The 21,112-nt window shown below is 35.5% G+C and overlaps 1 protein-coding gene across 5 annotated transcripts in view; it reads right to left on the bottom strand.

Moving 5' to 3' along the window:
• Nucleotides 1-21,112, bottom strand: part of ARAP2 (ArfGAP with RhoGAP domain, ankyrin repeat and PH domain 2) — a 174,509-nt gene that overhangs the window by 49,913 nt on the left and 103,484 nt on the right. For 4 of the 5 annotated variants that reach the window (XM_046656447.1, XM_046656450.1, XM_046656452.1 and 1 more), the window contains 6 exons: nt 18,930-19,093; nt 14,255-14,467; nt 10,606-10,711; nt 6,600-6,747; nt 5,010-5,078; nt 2,393-2,467 (listed from right to left, as the gene is read on the bottom strand). In XM_046656447.1, coding sequence (XP_046512403.1) covers nt 2,393-2,467; nt 5,010-5,078; nt 6,600-6,747; nt 10,606-10,711; nt 14,255-14,467; nt 18,930-19,093 — 775 coding nt within the window. The remainder of the gene's footprint in view (nt 1-2,392; nt 2,468-5,009; nt 5,079-6,599; nt 6,748-10,605; nt 10,712-14,254; nt 14,468-18,929; nt 19,094-21,112) is intronic. The other variant, XM_046656451.1, reaches the window with a different exon arrangement.

Here is a 21,112-nt window from a genome sequence, read left to right as displayed (position 1 = left end):
CTGTCTGCCATGCCGAAAAGCCCCAGGCTTTTAGTGGCCTGCGGCATGCCCTGCCACACCAAGTGACAGAGGGTGGGATACCAAAGTGTGCTGGAGCCACAATTTCATGGCAAAGGGCAGAGTCTGCAGTGGCAGCCAGGGAATCAGCCATACCAGAGTCCCAAAGCCTCAGGCTATTGTGGAAGTACACCATCTTCTTAGGGACTTTTGGGATTTTTGATTGTTTGTTCTTGTTTTTGTTTTTTGCCAATCTTAAATGCATGCTGGCCAAGAGCAAGCTGACTTTCCTCAATTAGAACTTAGTTATAATGCCAAGCAAATAGAAGATGTTTTAAGCATTACAATATTGCAACTGCAACCTAGTTTGCACGTTTTCAGTAGAAGTATGTACCTATTTAAAAATTTCTTAGTAAAGGAATGTGCTCATTTCCATTTCTCCTGTCCATTACTGATCATAAGCATATTGCACATATATAAATAACAGAAAACATTTTTCATTACAGATAACTTGTATAGTCTATATTTTGGATTTCATGGAATTTAGTGCTTTCTTCGGAATATATTAATGATACAGTGAAGTCCACTGTCTTCTATTTAGAAAAGCCCAATGAAACAAAATCTTAAAAAAAAAGAACTTAGCATCTGGGAAAAGTGGATGAAGCAGGAGAAACATTAGTAGATGAATCATTTCAATGATGCTGTTCATCTGCATGGCTTTAAAATTTTTTAGGAAGTATAGCCCTTTCTTAAAATAATAAATTACTGAGAAACCAAACTAGTGAAAATTTAGCAAGGGAGTGCCTCAGGTTGACATAGGAATGGAAGACCAGAACTCCACTCCCTGTGCCAGGAGACAGCCAACGCCCCTTTTTAGAACATCTAGAACTCCACAGAGCACATTTTGCTTTGTTTACAAATCAGGTTAATGAACACTAGGTTTAGAATGATGATGATCAGGGTTTGCATTCTGGCCTTAATGCTTTTAATTCCAAGTTTCCATAAACTTGAGATATCACCTGCTTCACCTACTTACTTGTGTTGAGGTAATGATCAGCTGAGATAAATATAACAAGAGTTTTGCAAAGTCTAAAGCATTAGATAAATGTCAGTGATTATTTTTGTTTAGTTTTTGTTGTTTTTTAACAGAATTTGGAGTTGTTGTACTTGAAACAGTTCGTCTTTTATGAACATACATTCAAAATAATGTAAGAATTTTTCTCTGTTCTAATAACTTCTGTTATGGCTTTATTAGCAAGAAAATTAAAATCAGCCACAAAAGTGTTTTTGTGTAGGTGGAGTTAAGTCACATGCTTTGAACACCTCTTCTGGCATTAGTGGTGGCCTTGTGTTAATGCACTGGTACTGCTTCCTCCTGTCCGCTAGGATCAACAGCACATGATCAGCATAAGAACTATGACATGGCCAAGGAGTGGCAAGGCCACTGCCTCATCAGGACAAAACCTATGATAGCAGTAGTTAAGCTTCATGTTCTAAGTGAGGTAACCAGTGCCATGGAGTCATAATACGTAATCATTAAAAATGCATAAATTAATGATTGCAATACATTTAACAAAACTAAGGTCCAGAAATATCTAACGTTAAGACTCTGTTTAACCTTGGACTTTAAAAAAGATAAGGAGCTAAAGTTGAATTTCAACTGTTACATAGCAGAATGTCTATTCCTCATACAAAGAATGTAGTCTAAGTAGGAACCTGAAATAAGTGTTTCTCTCCCTAAGGCAGACTAAGTACTGAATATGGTAGTATTAGAGAGATCTTTTTAATTCATAAAAAATGATTAATATTCTCAAGAAAGAAAAGAGTTATCCAATATTCAAGCAAATTGGAAGACTGGAAGTTAAAGTCTAGGATACAACGGTGGGAGATTATTATTAACAATAATAATAATAGTACCAATAGTAACAGTTATTAAACATTCATGTGCTGAGCAATTTGCTAAGTTTTTTTACATGCATTATCTTAGTGAGTCCTTCTATCAGCACTATGATGTAAATACTGTAACTTTTCCTCATTTTACAGGTGAGAGATTGAGACTCAGAGTAGATTAACTTGCCTAATGTTAAGAAGCTAAGGGGAGAAGCAGGTATTTGAGCTCAGGTTATTTTCCAGAACTTGTAGAAAACCCTATATGCCATAAGCTTATGTGCCATAACATAAGGCACACAGGATGTTCTCTTTCCAAATGACTAAAATCTGGAATTTCTGGAGGATATTGGTATGACAGTCAATCTTGTCAACAGGCATGTTTGAACTGGACATGTAAAATAAAATGTAAGCCACAATGGAAAAGTCAAGATATGTAAATTAATGTTATTGCCTGTGATTCCCAACAGTACTCTTTATATCCATCTGCAGGATGTAAAGGACTCACCCGAATTATAATACTGCAGTCAGGTTCCTTCCTTTCTACAAACACTTCAATTAACAAGTCTCCAGCCTGGGAAACCTAGAAAGGGCAGATATGAAGACAGCAAATATAAGTATGTTGCAAGAATGCACATATGACACAAGACACTTAGGAAGTCCTAGTCCTATTTCTAAATATTTTATAATAATGAAATGAGCCAATTTCCCTGTTAACAGCATGATGATACCCATTTTCCAGATGTGTTGATTAAGCACAAGGAATCTACACAAATGATATAATCAACAACAATAATAATAATGCAATTTTTTCATCTCTTACTCAAGAGTTTAGTGTCCTCAAACACCCTTACATTCTTACTGAAATAATAAACCTTGCTACAGTGGAAATAAGCTGACTTCAACAACAGAAGTTGTAAGAGCCATCACCATGTATGTTAACAGGATAAACAAAATGAGGAATGAAAATGGGCCATATATAATTCTGCTCTGAGCTATAGTGTGGGCATAACACCAATAATTAAAAGGGAAGATAGATCCTTCTAAATTTTCAAAGAAATAATATGGCCAAAAATTGAAATCTGAGGATGAATTAGGTCAGAGCTATATTAAAACTACAAATAGAGAAAGTATATTTAGCAAGAAAAAAAGTGAAGTGATAAGGTAGGTAATAATGCTAAGTTTTTATTTTAATTTTCTTTAGTTAAGAATTAAGTGTTGTTATGTGGGTCACTATTATGCCCCAGAAAACATATTAAGGGAATAAGATACAAGCCAGAAAATAAAAAGCATAAGATATCACCATGTAGACTGACGGTATAATGTGGAGAAGATTAATAAAGAACTAAATGAACCTATGAAAAATATTTTGAGTTTTCAGAAATTCCCTGAAGTTCTATAATCACTTAGAAATAATACTCATCACCCAATTTTCTAAAAATGATCATAATGGAGAAAGCAATCATTCTGAAGTTAAATTCGCCTCAGAATAAAACCTGATGAGTAAATTTGTGGGGAAAATATTAAAAATGTCCTTTGAAGAAATGTTCTTAATTATTCTGGCACGACTGACTTAGAAAAGATTATTCCCAATTTTTCCTCTTCACTTTTGATGCTACACAAGAATTCTAGGGAAGATACAGTTGATATTTTTACTTTTCACTATGTTTGCATAAACAAGTCTCCAGGAAAGACGAATTTTAAAAATTAAAAAGCAAACACAAAAGAACTCATAGAGCGAAGCCAAAAGCAAGAACAGCTAAGAAATTCCAGCAGGGATAAGACACAGAGACTGTCAGAAAAACACTCCAGAGAGGAGTTCTGAATGGATTCGAGAAAAACTCAAGCAAAAGAACAGATTTCCCCAAACTCTTCTACTTTTCTTTCTCAATTACTCTATTCTTATTTTACTTACGTATACTTAATTAGAAAGCATTCGAGTCATTTTTTATTGCAATATGAATATAAAAGATAAAAATGCAGAAGAATACTCATACTTTATCTAACAACAATATAGATAATGCTGCCCAAGATTATCCCTTGGGCTCACACGATCCTTCATTTCATGACTGAAATTCTCCCCAAAAAGCAAAAGTCCAAGAGAACTAACTGATTATGAGCCAGATTTTTTAGTGTTATAGTTAACTCCTCTGGAGGCTGCATTAATTACTGTGGGTCAAAATAGAGAAGACACTTCCTGAGGTAATTAATAGCACAGTATCAGTACTTGGGGATGTAGGCACTAGAATGAAAGCCTTTCCTCGTCTCCTTCATATGGAATGATAGCTCCAGTGACTTCTCTAATTACTAGTGGATATTTCAGGAATTAGGTGAATTTACTGTGTTTGACTAATAAGAAAGTATTTGCCTAATTCTCTGAGTATATTCGTAAACAGAATATATTTGGCTTATATCTATTATTTACACTGGTACCCTGAAGCCACTACAATTTCTAGTTATTAGAAGAGGATTAAACATCAATTTTAAGGAAGTTCAATGAATATGCATCAAACAAGGCAAGGTACCCTGGAAAACTAATGGGGCAACCTGAACACACAAATGCAATATAATGTGACTGAGGAAAGCAAGAGAAGATCTAGAAAAGTCAACTTGAGACATTAATCAGCATATGTTACAAAGATCACATTAGAAACATTCCCACTAATGCAATCATCTGAGAGCGTGCAGAGCAAAAGCGCATTAAGAAATAATTTATATTTTCAAAATCATAATGGAAAGAATCATTAGGGAGTCTGAATTTTCAGTTTATTCTAGTATTTCTTTGGCTTTAAATGCTTCCTTTGAAATCCACTGGCATTTTCAATAGTGCTTTTATAACTAAAACTTGATTTTATAAAGCATATTTTGATAAGATTAAAACTGATTTTTCCCTCCATATTTTGAAAAATTTACATTAACATACTTTGCCATTTTGGAAATATGCATCATGCTGCAGATTACACGACTGTTTTATCTAGGTTATTTTTTCCCCATTACTTTTACTTGCTTCATATAGGAACTTGCAAATAAATACAACAAATGTCTTTACTTACAATGGAAGTTTTTGGTTTTGTTGTTTTTTTTAAATTTTTTTATTCTTTGGAGATCTAACTATTACTACTCACTTGAGTGTCTTTCCACTTGGTAATAAAGCTATTTTCTATGTCCATTTGTTTGACTTGGTCTTCTTTAACCTGTTTAAAATATAATTTGGGACATTCTAATAAAATACAAGGAGCGATGGCACTCATCCTCACATAACTCTTCAGGAATTTAAAGACCAACAAGTTAAAAATAAATGAGAATGGCCATCTTAATCAGCATGGGTCCACACAGCTGGGGCAGAAATAAAGCCAACAAGATAGAGCCTCATAAAGTTTAGAACATTTTATGATGATACCACTTTAGGCTGTAGATTCCATCAACAGAAGCCCAATTGCAAAGGTGACTTAATAAGCAGAGGGGCTGATTGATGACTGGTTTGTTAAGAGCTTATAGAGGGTGAGAGACAAGACTCATTTCTCAAACTGAAATGTTCATTAAGTGCTTATGAAATTTCCACCATTTAGTTAAAGTTCGATTTAACAAAACTATGAAGGTAACCATTTATTTTTTATTAACCTAACAGTACAATAAAAAGAAAATAAAGAGAGCATGTAAAGCCACACATCATTTTTTTTCTAATTCTTTTATGTCTCAGTATCAGAATTATTGCAAAGAAGCTGCTATTGATCAAAAACAGTGGACACATATAGAAAGAAATAAAAGGAGATCAAAGAGCAAAGAGAATCCAACAACTCTGGTGTCCGTTCCAGTATAAATTAAGATACAGACTGTGTAGTTTTATTTTATTAAAATATAGTTTCTTCCCCTTTGCTAAAGGATCTTGTGAGCAATTATTACAAGAATCTAAGAACTCTAAAAATGATAACCTATTACATTAACCCATTTGATGTCATCTCGTATATCCACAGCCCTAGAAAACAAGTAGTCTTATACAACACCATTTCATGGAATGCTCAAAAAGTTTAAATGACAGAACTGAGATTCCAGAAGCAGTTAAGTAATGGACCTACCTGGACTTTTGACCCAGATCCCCTAAATTCTCCATATATTCAAATCCTGGATTTATTTCCTCTATTTTTACTTCTTTGAACTAAGAAACCATCCCTGTGCTAACAGTTTTCTGATAAAACCTGAAAATATTAACTTCATAAAACAGCAAATTGAAAAGTCAGACAATTAGAAAAGAGATGACCAAGTAAAAACCACAGAATAATATTTCAGAATTTTCCTTTATCCAATTTGGGGCACAACCAAAAGAAAACACTAAAATGTCTTAAATTGCAGAATTTAATAGTCTGGTGTTTATCACTGAATTTGTGAAATTCATAATTTCACACCTCTAAGTAGATATACTTAATGCATATACATACTGAGGAGAAAAAAAACCCATAAAAACATCATAAATAGAAATATTCTGTCCAACAGACACCAGATGGTAAAAAAGCTTTAAAAGCAGCCAAATTTAAATGAATGGCTACAGCTCAAAAAGCTAGTTATATCTAAAATACTATAGATCATATAAGTCTCTTTTATTTTCATTATTTTTAAATATTCATAAAGACCTGAATAAAACATCCTTAAATACGTATTTCTGTTTGCAAATAGTAACATCAAAACTACTTTAAAAGAGCAGGATATAAAATATTTACCTCAAATATTTCAACATAATTATTAATTAAGTCCTCGATTACATTTACTTCTTCACTAGTTTGTCCCTTAGTTTGAAACAAACAGGATGAAAAGACCAAGGCCAAATTATGGGCGTCCATGTGATTAATTTCTGAGCATTTCTGAACCCTGTTGGAGAAAACATAACTCAGTACAACACATTTCTTTCTGGAAATCTTATGGAACTGTAAGTCATAATACTCATTTATCATTTTTTTAATACACACATATTGAAGGTCTCTGATATAAGTGGTGATTTAAAGAAAAACACACCATTCTTTCTTCCAAGTAGTTTACAGTTTGGTTAAGAATATAAGACAAAACTACTAGGGGCCAGCCCAGGGTGCAGCGGTTAAGTGCGCATATTCCACTTCTCGGCGGTCTGGGGTTCACCGGTTTGGATCCCAGGTGCGGACATGGCAAGGCTTGGCAAAAGCCATGCTGTGGTAGGCGTCCTACATGTAAAGTAGAGGAAGATGGCATGGATGTTAGCTCAGGGGCAGTCTTCCTCAGCAAAAAGAGGAGGATTAGCAGAAGTTAGCTCAGGGCTAATCTTCCTCAAAAAAAAAAAAAGACAAAACTACTGTTAATGGAGATATTACTACAAGTTACAAAGCAGTAGTTGAATGTTAATTTAGAGTAGGGATCACCATATCTAAAGAATTCCAGGCAGTGGGACAACCTGTGGCTAAGGCATACAGGTGTTCTTGCAGAATGGTATAAAATGACTTACGAGACTGAAGTATAATGAATGAGAGAAAAGGGGGCAGTAGGTAAGTAGAAAACAAGGGAAGAAAGGTGAATTGGGAGGCATAGAGTAGAGAGTTCCAATTCAATGTTTAGAGCTGAGCTGAATTTTCCAGAAAGCGCACATCAGGTGAGAAAACTCCTGGCAGCATGTGTTAGTATGGTTATTCAAAACAGGATATTATCTTTCAAAAAGTAAACACTTAATTTAAAAACACAATTACACTTTTCTTGGATATAATTAAGGATGGCTTTTTATAATGAAGAGACCGGAAGAGAGGAGTCAACTCTCTCAATCAGCAGGCTACAACACTTGGGTCTTAGAAAAAGCATCATTTAAAGTATTCACAAATATATGTTCAAAGTGATTTTTAAAAAACTACAGCCATCACCCCAATAAAAGGAAATTTCCATTGATAAAAATGCATGAGATGAGAACTCTAAGTGATCCGCATGGGAGTATGTGTTAATGCTCTCAATTTGTCACTGGCTATACACATAGCAGCTGCTCAACTGCCTGTCCAATTACATTTGCAAACTTCCGAAATACACACTAAACAAGAGAGACCAACTCCAAAGAAATAAAACAAGATTAAGGTAGGTACACCTGTCTATAAAGAGCAGAGATTCTAGTAGGTACAAGAAAAAGTGAATAAACGTGACAGCAATGTTATACATGATAACAGAAGAAACATAAAATGCAAATTGCATAGCAGAGGCAGAGCAAGTAAAATCATCATATATGATTTACAAGACGCAAGAACAATTACAAGTTAATAGAGGAGGACGTAATAATTGCGGACACCCCTCTCAAAACCACTCCTGCACTTTTATCACACTACACTGTCAACACCTGGAAAATTTATCTGCGTGTCTGCCTCTCTTACTAGAATCTAAGCATCTCACAGTCGGAGACTGTTGCTTTAATCACACTGCAGTGCATAATAAATATCTGGTGAATGGAATTAAGCAAATGTTAGTCATGGAGGAAGTGATTTTTTATCTAGGGCAGGAATGGAATTAAATGCTAAATCAACTTGACCTCATCCAAATTGACCTCTCAGACTTTTGATGACACTATCAAACATCCCCATCCTCCTTGACACTTCCTTCTGCAAAAGCATTCTTAGGTACTCTTCACCTCTCTTCTTTTTACTTGTAGCTGCCTTAATTTATGGCACTAAGTACGTATTTTCCTTTTCTTCCTCTATTTCTCTGCTTAAGTGTTACATATTCAGCCTACTCAGTCTCGCCTCACTCAGGCCTTCTCATCAGAAGCCCAAGGAAACTATTTCCTAGTAGTTTTCTCTGCCTCTATTCTAACCTCTTCTTAACCCATCCCATTACAGGGGTTATTATTCTAAAACAGATTTGATGGGGGCCAGACTGGTGGCATGGTGGTTAAGTTAGCATGCTCTGCTTCGGCAGCCCAGGGTTCACAGGTTCGGATCCTGAGCACAGACCTACCCACTACTCATCAAGCCATGCTGTGGCAGCGCCCCCACCTACAAAATAGAGGAAGACTGGCACAGATGTTAGCTTAGTGACAATCTTCCTCAAGCAAAAAGAGGAAGACCGGCAATAGTTGTTAGCTCAGGGCCAATCTTCCTCACGAAAAAAATAAAATAAGACAGATTTGATTAGTCACTCCTTATCACTTAAAGGAATGAAATTCAAATGTTTCTGTACAACTGACAGAGCCTTTCACAACCTCCTGCCAGCCATCTATAAACCATTTTATCTCTTTGCACAACTATTTCCTAGAAAATTTCCTTTACTCATTCCTTGTACTTATCTTTCTTTAATGCCCAGTTCATATATCCCTTTAAATCTGAAGCATTCCTTGGACTTCAACACACTGTGACTCACTCAATCCCTCCTCTCTAATTCCACGTCTCATGCTCAAATTTTCTATATTGAAACCTGTCCTGATGCTGCTGTGTTTCACTAAAAAATTACAAAATGCTCTGCAGCACCCCTGAGGTCACTCTGACATCTCAAGGCTCCTCGGTACTCAGTTGGAGAACTATGGACTTAAGACTATTTTTGTCTTTCATGTACTATTATCAAATATTTCTGTTCACATGGAATCTCAACAGACATCATCTTGTACACAGCAGGAGTCAAAACATATGTTAACTGAAGAAAAGGGGGGAGGGAGGAAGGATGAGAAGAAACTTGTTACCTCAAACTCAAATCTGAGTTAAGAATTTTAAGAATAACTATGGGCAATTCAATGTTTACAATTTAACTTAATAAACTGTAGCAGCCTGGTCACATATTAAAATTTTTGAAGGAAAAAATCTGTCTCAGAGTCTCATGGGCATAGAGCTAGGACTACATAGTATATAGATTATATTATATAGACTATATTTGTATGGTGCAATAAGAAAATCAGTTTTACAGTAACGGAGTTTACATGTATGAGCAGCGGTGATTGGGAAAGAAAGATAGAGAACAAATTGCGAAGGATTTCTGAATCTAGAGTCCAAATAAAGTACTTTTAGTAGAATTCAGCTTCACAGAAATTTATTCAAGAAATCCATTGAATTTATTACATCCATCCTAGAGGCTACAACAATATATTCCTTAAGCAATATTTACACTTATAAGAGTTTTGTAATTATTCTTGCTGATAGGAAAACAAATCTTTTGTTTTAACTTAAAAGGTTATTTTGAAACATCCTCATCCTTCAGATCCCATTCCTCAAGATACCATTATATTCCTCCTATCCTCCCAAATGCAGGGGATGACACGCCCTGACATAGGAAACGGTCTTGACTTATAAAATTTCCTCATCTGATCAAGAGCCTGACACCAAATATTAGAATAAGGTTAGATATAAACTGATAATAAAGAAGTAAGAGTTTATGACGAGTCCACCATGAGAAAATACCGTGCTCACAGACAGATTCCTGCTATAGAATTCTGGTCCCTGTGCTTCCTTCTCTTTTCCAGCTCCCCTCAATAAGTTTTAAAATTCTTGCTTATGTTCTAGATGTATCTGAGGATGCTGTACACAATTATTTCTAATTCATTTAAGAAATTCTCCAATGCTATTTATCTGAAATGCATCTGAATTACACAAAGACACTAATTCCATTTTGAAAACATTCTTAAGATAGGTGAAGTTTCAGAGTCACATGAAGACGGTTAACCACAGTACTTTAAATTTAAGAAATAATGACTTATTGAGTGCCATGTTTGAAATGTCTAGAAAAGTTCATGAATCCACCCACCTGTAAAGGTGTTCAATTATAGCTGCCAATGTTGCTCGGTTGACCCCTGGGAGAGAACGTATAAATGCTCCATACTTTTTAATTCTTTCCTTATCATCTTGGGTATCTAGAGGGGGAAAAAAAACCAAAGAACAAAAGAAAACTTTAGATCTAAACTAACAGTCTGTATTACAAATTTGAGTTTTAACAGTATTTTAAAACAATATTCACAATTGTATTTCACTAAGTAAAATAATCAAAGTTTCAATAGAAAAACATTTAAACTTCTATAATTCTGGAAAAGTATTTACACAAACATGCTATGGTTATATGCTATAGTTCTTATACTTTGTAATTCAAAATGAAGCACTTTCAAAACCCAAGGTTCTATTTTATCCTCTACTTTATGGACTACTGAATTCCACCTAATAGGAATATATTCAACTAATAACTCAAATTGGAGTGCAAATTGAGATAAGCCAAAAGTATTCCAACTCTGGCTAAGGAAAGATATCACTATTTGTATTTGAAAATGGCATTTCTGATCTTTTTTCCTTGTGAAATTATAAAAACCTTCCCCAAACTATGAGCTATCCCAGAGATATGAACTGCGCATTATCCACAAGAACCACATAAAGTGCCTCTTATCAATCTTGGTACCTTCACCTCTTTGGAAAAGGTAAGTGGACAATGGAAGAAGTCATGTGCAGGCCTGTAACTATGATACACACTTAGAGGAGAACAGACGCTCTGCCTTCGGCATGGACAGAACTTGGTTAGTCATGGAGAGGAGGATGAGAAGGAATTACCCTCCACTCTCCTAACCTCAAGAAGTCAAGAGAAACCAGACACAGGAACCCTCCAAGTTCTAGCAGTGGTGGTTTGTTCTAACCCCCTAGCTCACAAAGGAAATAAAAAGTCTTTCTTCAAATAAATAACTGGTGCTGACACTGTAACTCAAAAGGACTGCACTTATATATCCCCGCCTTGATTCCCAACTACCTTTGGAAACAAGACTTTTTCATTTTCTGCTTAGCTTTACCTATTTTATTCACAGAAAGCCAGCAGCACATTAACGATTCTTTTAAAGTACACAGTCACTTGTAGAGGGCATTAGGATCCCTGGGGAGGTAAGAAACTCTGTGGCACATTTTTGAAGTACACTCCTATTCAAAAGTGAAACGGATAGTTCCTATGTACTGACTTTGCCTGCACATGAGATCTATAAAAGTAAAAATGGTCTTGCTGACTTAACTCCACTAGGAAATGACTCTCTAAAAGCAAGAGGGGAAAACACTCAAATTACATGCAAAGAATATACCAGAAGTGAATTAAGAATTATCCAAACATTTACCCCTGTGTCATCTAGTTTCTAACTGCAGAGGTAACCATATTTATTCAATAAAATGTAATCAATACTACTACACTTATAAAAAGAAGTCATGCTAGTACAGCACATTTTCACAAATCTTATAAGAATAAAATAGATGATATTTTCAAAATAAAGCTCAAACAATTTGAAAGCAAAATGTAAGATAGATTTCAGGTCATGCAGAAAATACAATGAACCAGTCAACTAGCCACAGACTTCAGACAACTTAAATAGATCATATATCATATAAACAGGTGGTGTGCCACTGTAAGACATTCTTTGCCTCAGGGGCACAGGACCCAAGGGAGCTCTCCTATGAGATCACTCAGAGAGTTATGGTTTATTCTTGTCAGACCCAACATGCAGCATTTCTGACAGGTAAGGGTGAGCTACGTTGAATCTAAAAGCAAAGGATTTAAGGCTATTGGACCCAGTATTGAAAGGCTTCTCAAGTAAATTGTCAATGAATTTACATCCAAGTGAAGGGTGAACACATTCCTCTCTGATACATGCTACCATCTGCCAACTCCTGGTAGACTGACATTAAGGCCATCTTGGTCATTGAATTTGACAACTTCAGCAAAAGCATATTTGTCATAGATTTTTGATAACTAATTTTACAATAAAGACTAATTGTAAGTCTCTATAAAATAGAGGTGCCATGCCACAACTACAAGGACCCACAACGAAGAATATACAACTATGTACCAGGGGGCTTTGGGGAGAAAAAGGAAAAAAAAAGAAAATCTTTAAAAAAAAAAAAAAAACAAAGGTGCCATAAATAACTTCATAGTTATAAATTACAATAAAATCTTCTTAAAACAAAAATGAGGGTGGCAAAATAATTGGCTTTAAAGAGATATATTAGTTAATTACATATTTTATATCTCAAAAACTATACAATCAACTCTTCTTGTGATTATAGTTAAACCTATTGATCTGAGAAATATCAAGTGACAAAAGACTTCTGAATTAGGTAAATTGTGAAAAGCTTTATTTTAATAACAATACCACTGTCTTCTTAGTGACTCTAAGGGTCATTCTTGGGATAATTTTTCAAGCTGTGGATGTTTTATGACATCATTTCAAAATTAATCTCTTCAAACATCATATTTATGTTTTACAGTAAACAAATATTTTCAATGAAAAACCTGTTTCTCAACAGAGGAATATCATATAGTCAAATTCAATGGTCATTTTCCAAAAAAAATCTTGAAATGGATTAAATGTACAAAAGAGAAATTATATTAGTAAATTATGATATCCAATTATAAATTTTAAAAATTGAAAAAAATGAGGATTGTAAATCATCATTTTGGAAGCATTACAGATATATGGGAAATGTTTGTGGTTTATTAACAAAATAAAGATTATATATATAAATTACAAGTGTGGGGACAAAGGCTACAAAATAATATATAAAAATGAGGGGCCGGCCTCATGACACAGACCTATACCACTTGCTGGAAGCCATGCTGTGGCGGCGACCCACATAAAAAATAGAGGAAGACTGGCACAGATGTTAGCTCAGGGTGAATCTTCCTCAAGCAAAAAGAGGAGGATTGGCAACAGATGTTAGCTGAGGGCCAATCTTCCTCAGCAAAAATAAAAAAAAAGAAAGAAAGAAAACAGCTCTATTAGAAAGATGGGATTAAAGGCAATGCTTATACTTGAAAGTCTTTATTATCGTAATGTTCTATAAAAGGAGTTATTTTGAATTAATAGATGTAAACATAGGTTTTATTGAAATCTATTTGACCCAATAAGTAATTTAATAAACTGCTTTTCCAGAGTCATTTCTTAAATAGGTTCTCTTACAGTGTGGCAAAGCTTTTTTTCTTCATTAGACAGAATCCAGGGAAAATGAACAAAGAAAGAGTAAAAAAAAATATTGTTATGTGCTCTAAAGAGGTAGAACACCTGATAAAGGAAAGCCAAAAGAGCCATACGGGGAAATCATGCAGAACTAACCTTGTATTAATCCTTTCATTTTAATCTTAATGAGAAATTAATAGCACACGTGGACTTGACTATAACACTTTCAAAGTTAAACAAAGCAAGCACTAGAAATCTACTGAAAACTAAGTAGTACTATAAGACACTATTTAGCAATTATTACTATAAATTTCTTCTGAGGTAGATATAAACAACTATTAACATTTGCATAATTTCTGTTCTGAGCCATTATGTACACTGTTCCTTTCAATTAAATGTTCAGATAAGCAAAGAAGATTTTTAAAAATCTAATTATCAAATTAGAAGGCAAGCATTTATTACGTTCTATATTCTAAGTATTACCTAGAGCAGAGATCCAGTATGGATAGAGCTCCTTAGTGAGGAGCGCATCGTCAATGTCACAGAGAAAACTTTTCAACACACCCGTCACATCTTCAAGCTGATGTTTTCCAGCCCTCAATTTAAAGCTTCTTGCATCCTTTTTGAAATTCTCCAGGAGTTCACTTACGCGCAAACGATCACCGTTCTTCTGATAGATATATTTGCACCCTAAACCTTTGTGTAAAAAAAGGAAAGGTTATAGGAAAAAAGTCTAAAATCAAAATCCACTTTGATAAAAATAAAACAAATTTTTGTGTTGGGATGATGAGCACAAAGAAATCGTTATCCAAGACTCCATATCAACAAGCATAAAGAGACAAGGCTTTTCCCCCCTAATTTTAGTATTTAAAATGTAAACCTGATGAACACATTATTCCAGGCTCAGCTTTTAGCAAGCCTCTGGTCAGCCCTTCCCCAGGTCTTCACAGGGTCACTTTAAAATGTTCTTTTACCTCAACTGCCCTGTCTTCACTTAGTCTCTCAGTTTCACTGACAAAAGTGAGGGTCTCTGGTATAAGTTTCCTCAACCCTCTGTCCTCATATTTGTATATTAATTTCTGTCTGGTCCCACATTCACTTTCTTGCAGATGAAGAGTTGGGCCATCTCCTGTTCAAAGTTATTGATTCATCGAGTGCCCCATATAAAATAAGAGGCGTAGTAATGGTGAGGAGGAGGGGGAGCGGCGATGATGATGAATGATGATGATGACACAAATAGAAAATTAAAGAAATCCTCCCTTGTCCCCTCCCAGGTCTCTCTTCTCTCTTTCTTACAAAACCAAGCTGAGTTTCCTATATCAATTCTTTCTACCATCTCACGTCCCTGTTAATCCTTTAACCACAGAATCTTGCTCTGTGCTCAATTCCCACTCTGAGACCATCTTCATTAAGAATATCAATGACACCCTGTTTTCTAGATGTTTTCAGTTTTTACCTAATGAGAAGCCCCTGCAGTGTCTGACACTCCAGATGAGTCACTGTTAAAATTCTTTTAATCTCATGGCTTTCTGGACATTATGATCTCTTATCTTTTTTCCCCCTTCCTCCTCTATGGCTACTCCCCCAGTCTCCTATTTATTTGCTCATCTACTATTTACTGGTGATTCCAAGAATCCATCCTCAGTTCTCTTCTCTTCGCTTACCCCCTACAAAATTCTCTGGGTGAACCCATCCAGCCTCATCATTTCAAATACTACATATATTTTTTCACCCGGGTTTTAATTTCTAAGATTTCAAACACATACACGTACACTCTAATATATACTATATAAATATACATGTAACACACATACACCATACTTATACATATGGACAAATCAAAACAATGTGAGGAATTAATTCTGCCACCCTATTCACTACCTCACCTCCCAATCTCAATACGTTCTTTATATTGTTCCTTTACTTCAATACAGTCATACGTTCTGACACGTTCTGAGAAATGTGTCCTTAGCCGATTTTGTCATTGTACGAACATCATAGAGCGTACTTACACAAACCTAGACGGTATAACCTATCACCCACCATGGCTCTAGAGTACCAATCTTATGGGACCACTGTCATATATGTGGTCTGCTGTTGAGTGAAACATCGATACGCAGCACATGACTGTATGTAGCATTGCCTTCTCCCCAGGCCTTTACAAGGCAGAACCTTTCTTTCTCACTTACCACATTAAAAAAAAGACTACGTCACATAATTTTCCATCATGACCTTGCTCTCAAAACTGCCCCCTTCTTTCCCTCCCACGGACTCTTATTTTGCACACGCAACCCCTCACCACGGTTCACTACTCCCTGCCCCTATTCTGGTGCAGCCCTCCAGTCTGCCTCGACAAGGACAACAGCGTGATCTGAGGATACAGGTCTGTTGGTGTTACCAACATGATACAAAATCTGGATACCACCCTCCCACTGCCCAGAGGGCAAGTTTAAGGATTTTATTATGATATATAAGACCCTACAAGAATCAGCCTAACCGTCCCGCCTCCTTTATCTCCCTGCTCTTCTCACACTAAGTAAGATCTGGCCACATTTAACTACACAAAGTTCCTTGAACAGACAACTTCCCTCAGCTCCACACCTGGGCACACACTGTTTCCTCCTCCTGGAATCCCTATTCTCTTCTCCTAACTAGCTCCTATTTTTCCTCAACTCATGGCAGGTACCATGTCTAACCCAGGAAGCCCTCCATGACCACTCCTACTCTGAATGAAATCGTACCCCTACACCATGGGCACCTGTACCAACCCCTGAACCTCTCTGCCACAGAATTCTGTACACTTGAGATATCACTGCCCACTTGTTTGTCTTTGATACATACACCTGTAAGCTAGAAGGCAAGGATCATGTCTTATTCTCTGTATACATTCAGCAGCCACAAAGTGCCTAGATGAACTCAGCAGGTATTCAATAAATGAATACTTAATGCAAGAATAAGCAAATTCTACAAAAAACAATTGTCACTAAGTTTCTGAGATATTACATTCCTAGTTGAGTGAATTTCCAACAGCTGGTACTCTTAAGTTTAGTTAACTGAATGTGAACATAATTTTGTTTACATAAAATAATTCTCCCAAGAACTACTGTAACTCTTTAAAAAAATTAAATCTCTAAAAATTATACTGTAAACTCAGTCAAGTTCAAATTTTCACACCATGAGCACAAAAAATCGTCCTTTAGATTTAAACCCAAAGGTCAGGGAGTTAAAAATAATTGTGACCTTTGTAAAGGCTCTGAGCTGACTGCCTGCAACCTGTAATCACTGGTCCTTTTCTAAGTTCATATCAGATCTTCCCTTTTATCCATGCTGGTAACATTGGGGTTTTCCCCACGTTCTGCTCATAAATAAATAAATAAATAAATAGATAAAGGAGCCTTTCATTGGCTTTATGCTTTAATATGTAAGTTAATGTACCTTGTACTAGAGTTACAAAGCAGTTAGAATGTATGAAATTTAGTTGAAAACATTCTAATGCTTAACGATTTTAAATTCAAATAAACATCACAAAGAAACTTCTGATTTCCCTAGAGAAACATTAAATTGGATACACTGGAGTTCGACAAAGTTATTTGACTCATTTATCAGCTTAAGTAAGAACCTATGCCCTTACGAAATTAACATGATGTGAAAATTCACAGTGAGGTTACGCTCTTGCTAAAACATAATATGTGTGCTGTTAATTTATACCCTCGAAATGCAAGTGCACTAGTACTGAATGAGCAATAAATGAAGATGATAACCTTCCTCCTCCCCATTTCAAATGAACAGTTGATAAGAGACATATAAACATAGTGTCATAGGAAGGAACTTCATAGAGTAAGGCTCACATAATGTGATTACCTACTATTTACAGTAGATATACAATTCAAACGCAATGAATCTGAATATTATGATAACTGTTCTTGGATTACATATGAAATAAGAAAGATACTTAAAATGGCCCTTCTCCCAGAAGAAAACAGATTAATATGTATTATAAATTTAATTTCCAAAAATTACTTTCTGCACAGAATTTGTGATTTCAGACATTTTGTGACATGTCAGTGTATGATCAGCTCTCATACTGGAACACACGATTGATGGTGTTGTTTTTAACTTTTCACTCCCACTGCTGTATTTCCCATACCAGGATCATTGGCTGGCACACAACAGACACTCAATAGATAAGTAATAAACTATTAACACAATGTTCTACAACAGCTCTCTCACTGATTACACCTTCTTTTCAAATTAAAAACACCCAAAGAGACGCTTTCAGTATTAGAAAAAAAAAAAAAAAAAGTTAGTACACCTTCCAAAATGCTAAAAAAATCATTTTACTGTTTCCCACATTTGTAATCTAAATCTATGGCATTTATATACAGATTAAAAGGTAGAAAATATTCTTATACTAAAAATATAGTTAAGAAATTTCTACCTTTTTGAATGTTAAGGAAATATGTAACAGAAAGAAGGAATTTGAAGAATTTACAGTAATTTGAAAAGAACCATGAAGAATAAAGGCATACTTTATTTACTTTTCAGGGATATTTAAAATACTACCATAGCATATTAAATTACAATGAACTGGACCATGTAGATATCAATCAAGTTTTTTTTTACTTGCAAACTATTCATAAAAATATTTATTACAATTAACCACCATGATTCTTCACATAAACATGTATGACACCAAAGCATGTTGAATAAATATGCACACACACTTTGTCGGCATGCCAACAAAAAGCAAATTCTTTCACATATTGGCCCAGAGTTTACCACTTCTAAAAACATGCTCAGGCAGCACACTGTCTTCCCCTAGATTTTATCTAGGCTTGTAACTTTCAAAAAATATATATATATAGTCTTTACTCTATTTTTAATATACATTTTACAATACAGATTCTTTCAATATGTTACTGAAAATTTTTATGCACATAAAGGAAGAAGGAAATGGTAAAAGTACATTATTTAATTTAAATGAATTTTATTGGGAGAAGGAATGGCACTTAGCTGAACAATGACTATGCTCATATTTTTCACTGATCTATTTACAAATATAAAAGGCTCTAATTCAGTCAAACAGAGGTTCCACTTAAGAACTGCAAGAATGATACTATGAGTTCTTGGGGTTGAATAAAAACTCGGTGATACTTACCATACTGTGTAACAAATGCTATACAGCTGTTCACGATAATGGGAACGTCATTTTTGCTGAGCTGCTGATCTTGTAATGCATTACCATCTGTACCTGCTGCTTTTTCAATTGCAGTATGCCAGACTGTGAAATCCAACTTGGTATGCCCATGGATGTATAATGTTCTGTAAAGTGTAAAAAGCATTTCAAATTATAATTTCACTTTTTAAAATAAAATTCTTACTTCTCGACAGATTATCCTTAAATCCATATAAACATGATCTTGTCTCACCCATCAGAAGAAAAACCCTCTGTGTACCACTAGCTTCCACTCAATCCCTCTTTTGCCTGTCCAGTCACACCTCCCCAGAGAGTACAGGAAGCTCTCTGAACCTGTGCTCTCACCTCCTTTCATTCCCCACCCCTTTTTGTTCTGTTTCTTAACAACTAGACTGAAACTCTTCTGGCAAGCATCCCCAGCAACTTCTAATGGATATTTCTGGCTATATTTTTCAAGATTTTAAAACTGTTGATGATTTCATTTCTTAAAAATAGTCCAAAAAATACCATCCAATTTGGCTTTTGCAGAACAATTCTTTCTGGCTTTTCCTCTATTTTTCTCTCAAGCTCACTTCCTCTTTCTGGAAAGGAAGTTGTTACCTCAGTGCACTCAGGCATTCCAAGGACCCCCCAGGGACATGGCATTCAGGCCAGTGGTTTCATCGCCATATGGAAGTTAGTAATTCCCAAATCCCTATCTCCAGGCTAAAACTTTGTTTTACAAATCAGATTCCCATGTGATCCAAAAACCACAGCACAAAGCAGCTAAGACCCTGGGAAATGCAATCACTTCCCGAACTCAAACTTCAGCTCTGCTCTCACTTCCTTTGTCACCTTGGACAAGTTAACAGTCTTTTCGGGGCCTCAGTTTCATCATTGGCAAAATGAAGATAACAATAGTACCTACTTCAGCACTCAATGTCATATTAATAACTAAGTAATAACCCATAATACTAATTAATATTTATTTTTGGACACTTTCACCTTAATGTGCCACAAGCATCTCAAATCTTTCTCCCTCCTTCTACCAAACTGGTACTACAATTCTCCACTTATTCCATCAGAAATTTAGGATTAATTAATTACAGATTGGTCCCTTCCCACTCCTGGTCTGTCACTGCCACATGAATTCAGTCATAAAATCCTGTAGATTCCAGTTCCCTGACATATTTGCTCTGCTTTCTCTTCATTCCAGCATGGCCTTATTTCAGGTCTTTATACTATTCCTAGAGGTCACTAAAACCCCTCCAAACAGAATTCCTTTCCCAATTATCCACCTCTCTAATCTCTACTCCTGGGGTTGCCAGAATGATCTTTCTAAAATGCAAAGTCAATGACCTCACTTCCTGATCATCGTCCTTCTACAGCTCTGGAGTTTTCTAGATTGAAAGATGTTCATGATCTGCTCTATATTTTATCTTCCAATTTTGTCCTTCCTGTACACTGAAGACATACTAGAAAAACAATTTCACATTTTCTTGGCTTTATAATAAATATTTCTTGCTCTTTGGTTGGCTGCTTTAACTCCTCCCCAAAGTGTACTCCAGGTGACCCTTCCTGACATTCTGTCCCTGGTGTCCCTCCTATGCTTAGTGTGTAATAGGTGTCCCTTCTCAATCCTGAATGGTCACTGTGCCCTCCATGATACCATCTGTTCTGTCCGTGTGACTGTTTTAGCTTCCAGACTCCAAACTTCACACAGGCACGCACAGAAAGCACTTCAGTGTCTCTAGTTATTAGCACACTGCCTGGTATTTTAGTGGGTACATAATAGTTTTAAAGTCCTATCACTAGACATAAAATTTGATTTGAAACACAAGTTAAAGTAATCACTGATGTGTTTAAGTATATGTACACCAAAGTAAAACTATTTAATCTTGATTTCGAACTAGGACAGGGCTTCTTTGGATTCAAACTAAAGAGAAATATAGAGCTGCATGAACTCTGGGCTGCTGTTTTGGTTTCTTTTTGGGGGGATAGGGAGAGTGGGTAATCTTACATTCTGGGTAATTCACTCACCCTAATTTAAAAAGAAAATAAAAGTCCTCCTTTCTTTCCTTTGGTTTCTTTTCTTGAAATGCTCCTCTGTGAAGACAAAGCAGCCTCCCTATACCCACTTCTAACATCTTCTGAACTTGCTATAA

The sequence above is a fragment of the Equus quagga genome, chromosome 3 (genome assembly GCF_021613505.1).
Source record: "Equus quagga isolate Etosha38 chromosome 3, UCLA_HA_Equagga_1.0, whole genome shotgun sequence".
In the NCBI taxonomy this organism is placed as follows: domain Eukaryota; kingdom Metazoa; phylum Chordata; class Mammalia; order Perissodactyla; family Equidae; genus Equus; species Equus quagga.
The sequence above is the reverse complement of the archived record's forward strand: the minus strand, read 5'-3'. Positions and strand labels throughout refer to the sequence as shown.